Raw genomic sequence first — 6,184 nt, forward strand, 5'->3', positions numbered from 1 at the left:
GGTTATTTTAATACACAGATGGACAAGGATTTAATGTAAATTTATTAACTCTAACTGTAACTGGTGTTTTGTTCAAAAAGAACTTCTTCTTCTCTAAGATCCGGGTAAGCAAAGTTGCCAAACTGTCTAAACGCTTACATTTGTAAAATATAGAATACATGTAAACATTATTATTTATAATAACCTGCACCAAGGTTGCCTCCTTGTGCCTAAGTTACCAACTGATCAGTTTAAACCGTATTTTAAGCAGGCACAGTGGGTTCCTGCCCTAAAAATTTGGGGGCCTGACAACTGCCTATGTAATTGTTGGGAAATGTAGTATTGAAAGCCTCACTTGCCTGGTTGTGCGTACAAGTCAGTACTACGTTTCCCACACACCCTTGCGAGCCTTAGCTCGTGTTAAATGGCGTCTCTGTGAATCGAAAAGAAATCGTAAGTGTTTTGTTGACAAGTGAATAAGGTAAGATTTATTAACCACATATTCAGTTTGTCTAATGTGGCTTTATAAAGTGTAAAACTTGCTATTGTTTCGAATATAACGTTGTGCGTCTGTGGTCTTGGTCTTTTTTTAAGTTACTAGCTAACTGTAGTAGCTAATGGCTAGTTTGTTCATACTATTCGCAGCATTTATCTAATTACTTATTAGTGCAACTGTTACAGAAAAACCTTACCAATTTAGCAGTTCAATTATTGGACAGACGTGAATAATTTGACAGTATTACTATTATTGCATTTTGCATGACTTCTTTTCTGCCTGTAAATGTCATGTCGACCTCACGATGAAGTTACAAACACATGTACATCATCCTTTCAGATGGCAGCTGACTCCACAGACAAAAAAGATGGTGAAACCTCAGGGACCAAAGAAAGAGAAAGGAAACGCAGCCGTTCACGAGACCGAGATCGTAAAGTCTCACCTTCCCGAAAACGCCATCGGTCTCGTGAACGTAATCGCTCCAAAACGCCAGAAAGGTAACCAAAACACAAGCTCACGTAGAAAGCCAGATTTCTGCACCTTGAACGTTTTGTTTTTGCGCATGGACAATCATTGTCTGTGCCTAAAATTAAAAAAAAAAAACATGAATTTTGTGTCACCTGTCTTATATTATAATTACAGAGAGAGACGCATTAAAGACAAGGATAGAGACAAGGAGCGCGACAGAGAAAAAGACAGAGAGAGAAGCCGTAAAGAAAGAGATGCCCACCGACGTGATCGCAGCAAGAGGTTCGGGTTTGTTAATTCTGAGATGCTATAATTTATATATTGGTTGCCCACAAGGCTGTAAAGATCCTAAATTATATTTATACATACATACATACACATTTGGACATTATCTCTCACTCTGCCTTACAGGAGTCCCTCACCTAAGTCAAAGGATAGCAGAATTAAGAGAGAGAAGGATATAAAAACAGAAGAGGAGGAAGATAAGAAAAAAGAAAAGGTATTAATTGCCTTTTGACATACATGCTAAAGTATTGAATAGTAGTTCTGACTTTTTTTTTCTTTTCAGGTTCAGCCACTCTCCTTGGAAGAGCTTTTGGCAAAGAAGAAGGCAGAAGAGGAAGCAGAGGCAAAAGTAAGATGTTCTTTTTTTAGTACTACTCTTCTTTTTTTTTCAGAGTTAAGATTATTTTCTGTATTTGATGTTCTGTACTGTTTGCTCTGTTATACTTAGCCTAAGTTCCTGACCAAAGCAGAGCGTGAAGCTGAGGCTCTAAAACGAAGGGAGCAAGAGACAGAGGAGAGAAGAAGGTTACTGGACGAAGAGAGGAAGAAGAGACGGGTTTTCCAAGACATGGGGAGGAAGATGCTGGGTTTGTACCAGCTTCTGTTTTAATTATGGATAATATGTATTTTGCCACTCTAAAGTATGTTGATGAAAACTGAAGTCATTTACTACAGAGGACCCACAAGAACGTGAGAGACGAGAACGAAGAGAGCGAATGGAGCGGGAGAACAATGGTAATGAAGAGGATGATGGACGACAAAAGCTCAGAGAGGAAAAAGACAAAGTAAAAGAACTCCAAGCCATCAAGGTAGTCCAACCAAACAAAATTTAATTTTAGATAAAATGCCAAATTAAAAAGGTAAACCTTTCTTTGGATCAACCCATACTCATATTCCAGTTGAATATGTTGTGTACCATGTTTTAAATCCTAGACAAGCTATTATGTTTTTTTATGCAAAACAATGTTTAATGCAAAATTACGAAAGTTGCCAAAAAAATAGATAGTTAATTTACTTACGTACATGTCTGATCATTACAGGAGCGATATCTGGGTGGCATGAAAAAACGTCGGAGAACTCGTCACTTGAATGACAGAAAGTTTGTGTTTGAGTGGGATGCTTCTGAAGACACATCAGTTGACTACAACCCAATGTGAGTTAGCAGTAATAGTTACTTCAATATGTATCTTTTGAAGTTATAGTTGAGTTTTCAACATAGAATAATCTAAACAATATCGCCTCCCTTTCAGTTACAAAGAAAAGCATCAAGTGCAGCTGTATGGTCGAGGTTTCATCGCTGGTATTGACTTGAAGCAACAGAAACGAGAGCAGTCCCGATTCTATGGTGACTTGATGGAGAAAAGGCGAACGCTAGAGGAAAAGGAGCAGGAAGAGTGAGTGAAGCAAGGATTTTATTGCCTTGGTGTCTCTTTAGGGGCAAAGTGGTGGTTTTTTTTTCATGTGTTAAAACCTGCACGTCTGACTTGTGTTATTTGTAACTCTGTAGCCATAACCTCTGCTTGACTCATGAACCACATCCACAATGCAATTTTCTTGTTTTTCAGGACAAGATTAAAAAAAATGCGTAAGAAGGAGGCCAAGCAGCGCTGGGACGACAGACACTGGTCTCAAAAGAAGCTGGATGAGATGACAGACAGAGACTGGCGAATCTTCAGAGAGGACTACAGCATCACCACCAAGGGAGGAAAGATACCGAACCCCATTCGAAACTGGAAAGAATATTCACTGCCAGCACACATTCTGGAGGTCATTGACAAATGTGGATACAAGGTAAGATCAGGTCAATTGTGTTTGATGTTTGACATTTTGATTCTAATTTAGACTTACTATTGACTTTTTTCCAAGAATATACAACTAAAATTTTTAAAATATCGAATTGCAGCCCTTAGTCCACTTATTTTTTTTTTAGTTGACAAAAGACAGCTGGCAGCTAGACAGCTTAGAGTACAAAAGTAACAATTTTAAAATTATCTCATCCAGCTTTATTGGTTAGAGACACCAGATTCTTGATGAATAACCTTTTCTTCCTACAAAACAGGATCCAACGCCTATCCAGAGGCAAGCTATTCCCATTGGCCTGCAGAACCGTGACATCATTGGTGTGGCTGAGACAGGTAGTGGTAAAACTGCAGCCTTCCTGATTCCGCTGCTAGTCTGGATCACCACCCTGCCAAAAATCGACAGGTAAAACAAGACGTTCATTATCAAAAGTTTAAAGCAGAAATAAATGTGCAATATGAGTTCATCATGCCACAACAAATAAAATATTTTAATGATTAATAAAATCTTTAGGGGTATGATAGATAAAGATACTGAAACTATTCTGACTTTCTAATTTAATCATATAGTATGTTTAATTCTGCATCTCTATTCGTGCAGGATTGAGGATTCAGACCAGGGACCTTATGCTGTGATCCTGGCCCCAACTCGTGAGTTGGCACAGCAGATTGAAGAGGAGACCATAAAGTTTGGTAAACCACTCGGCATTCGCACAGTTGCTGTAATTGGAGGAATCTCCAGAGAGGACCAAGGTTTCCGTCTAAGGATGGGCTGTGAAGTAAAGCATTCTTCATTCATTTAATATCATTATCTGGGTGCATCTAGTGAGCATAAAATTGTATCAAAAAACGTTTATATTGTTAAAAATTGATTAAATACTGATAACAATAATACATTTTGATGACTGTTATAAATTTGTAGCTGCAACATTAAATCATTTTGTCTTTACATCTGTTTGTTGACCTATAACAGATTGTTATTGCAACCCCTGGTCGTCTGATTGACGTGCTGGAGAATCGCTACCTGGTACTGGGACGCTGTACTTACGTGGTCCTTGATGAAGCTGATCGTATGATTGACATGGGCTTCGAGCCTGATGTCCAAAAAATTCTGGAGTACATTCCAGTGACCAATCAGAAACCAGACACTGATGAAGCAGAAGATCCTGAGAAAATGATGATGAACTTTGAGTCTGGAAAACATAAATATAGACAGGTGTGTTCATCTGCCAATCATTTCAGAATATCTCCATGTGAATGGCTCCTCTATAGGTTCTTACATGTTCTTCCTGAATGTGTATTTTCTCTTTGCAGACGGTCATGTTTACAGCTACCATGCCTCCAGCAGTGGAGAGGCTGGCCAGGAGCTACTTAAGACGTCCTGCTGTGGTGTACATTGGCTCTGCTGGTAAACCTCACGAGAGAGTTGAACAGAAGGTCCTGCTTATGTCAGAGGGAGAGAAGAGGTGGGACACACACCAACACTGTAAACATCAAACATTACATTTATCCCAGTCCAAGTGTCTAATTTGTGTTTGTGTTACAGGAAGAAGCTGTTGGAGGTGCTGTCGCATGGCTTCGAGCCTCCAATCATCATCTTTGTCAACCAGAAGAAGGGTTGTGATGTGCTGGCCAAGTCTCTGGAGAAGATGGGGGTAAGTCAGCGTTGACTGGAACACAATGTTCCATAATGTTAGTTTATGATTGTGACTTTAAATAAAAGTAGTATATTTGAAGTTTCAGCACATAAGTAAATAAACTTTATTAGTTTCTTTAAACACTGAAAAGTAATTTCTAACCCCAGCTGTCTAATCCTTCTCCTCCCACAGTACAATGCTTGCACGCTGCATGGTGGAAAAGGCCAGGAACAGAGAGAGTTTGCACTTTCAAATCTCAAGGCAGGAGCTAAAGACATTCTGGTGGCCACAGACGTTGCTGGTCGTGGTATTGATATCCAGGATGTCTCAATGGTCATTAACTACGACATGGCTAAAAACATTGAAGGTAAGAAACCAATTTGTGTACCCTGTTAGCTCAGTATTTCTAGTTTTCCTTGCATCTGAACACCAGTGGTGGATTTTAATAAGGACATCCCATCGGTGATTGTATTATTCATGTAACAACCTTCTCTCCTACTTTCTCTCTACTTCAGATTACATTCATCGTATCGGCCGTACGGGTCGTGCTGGTAAGAGTGGTGTGGCCATGACTTTCCTCACAAAAGAGGACTCTGCTGTGTTCTATGACCTGAAGCAAGCTATTCTCGAGAGCCCAGTCTCCACCTGCCCTCCAGAGCTAGCCAACCACCCAGATGCTCAACACAAACCCGGGACCATTTTGACCAAGAAGAGACGTGAGGAAACTATCTTTGCCTGAATCTGTTTTGGATGGCTGTGACAGGCAACTAAGAGCACCAGAGTTTGAGTCCATTGACTCACCCCAAGCCTGTAGCTTTCCTGCCACTGTCCAAAAACATGTTCAGGTAAATTGGTTACTCTAAATGCCTCTAGGTGTGTCCTTGTGTTGGCCTTGTCATGGATTGGCAAGCTGTTCAGGATGCACTTCGTGTCTTCGTGCTGGGGTAGGCTCTAGCTGCATCCAAATTGAAAATAATGAATGCTTTTAGGTTTTTATCCCATTCACATTCAAACATTTTTAATACGTTCAGCGTTTAAAGGTAATTGTTTTTGTTCTCTCATTTTGTCAGCCTGTTTTTATCTGCTTGTGCAGACATCATCACAACACATTTAAAGATTGACATTTATCACTGAACTGTAATAAACACCTGAATGAGTGTAGTGGGAGTGCTCATTGTTGTGTATTAGTTTTTGTCCCCATACAGTTTTCTGACTTACTGAGACCAGTGACCGAAGCAGTGGCTGTTTACTTTTCCATAAATGGCAATTTGTTGATTTCAATATAAACATTGATATAGGGTGTATGCATGAATTTGTCAATTATTTTTACTCTCTAAAAAGCAAAATACTCCCCTGTGTATCTGTATCACCAATATTTAGTTGATGGTTGTGATGTGCAGAGAAACCAAACCCTATACAAGGCTTATAATCATACCTGAGATTAAGCTTTCACTGAGAATCCTGTAGTAGCTCATAATTAAAAATGTGTCAAATGCACATACTGTAAAAAACTTGACAGA

At 39.5% G+C, this 6,184-nt stretch overlaps 1 protein-coding gene across 1 annotated transcript; it reads left to right on the top strand.

Annotated features, from left to right (window-relative positions):
- The first annotated feature begins 302 nt into the window (after positions 1-302).
- On the top strand, positions 303-5,825 carry ddx23 (DEAD (Asp-Glu-Ala-Asp) box polypeptide 23). The gene is made up of 17 exons (XM_029156072.3): positions 303-460; positions 815-972; positions 1,118-1,225; positions 1,355-1,442; positions 1,512-1,577; positions 1,677-1,815; positions 1,904-2,037; positions 2,269-2,381; positions 2,479-2,622; positions 2,794-3,019; positions 3,288-3,433; positions 3,629-3,806; positions 4,001-4,243; positions 4,342-4,493; positions 4,574-4,682; positions 4,857-5,031; positions 5,180-5,825. The coding sequence occupies exons 2-17, from the start codon at positions 815-817 to the stop codon at positions 5,401-5,403; spliced, it is 2,403 nt and encodes an 800-aa protein (XP_029011905.1). The 5' UTR covers positions 303-460; the 3' UTR covers positions 5,404-5,825.
- Positions 5,826-6,184: the final 359 nt, after the last annotated feature.

The sequence above is a fragment of the Betta splendens genome, chromosome 7 (assembly GCF_900634795.4).
Source record: "Betta splendens chromosome 7, fBetSpl5.4, whole genome shotgun sequence".
NCBI classification, from domain to species: Eukaryota; Metazoa; Chordata; class Actinopteri; order Anabantiformes; family Osphronemidae; genus Betta; species Betta splendens.

What these genes read in the sequence shown, in the direction of transcription:
- ddx23 (XM_029156072.3), top strand. Translation starts at nt 815, where the DNA reads ATGGCAGCTGACTCCACAGACAAAAAAGATGGTGAAACCTCAGGGACC. An exon ending in TCAGTTGACTACAACCCAAT is followed by an intron (nt 2,382 to 2,478) that starts GTGAGTTAGCAG and finishes CCTCCCTTTCAG; the next exon opens with TTACAAAGAAAAGCATCAAG. An exon ending in ATGTCAGAGGGAGAGAAGAG is followed by an intron (nt 4,494 to 4,573) that starts GTGGGACACACA and finishes TTTGTGTTACAG; the next exon opens with GAAGAAGCTGTTGGAGGTGC.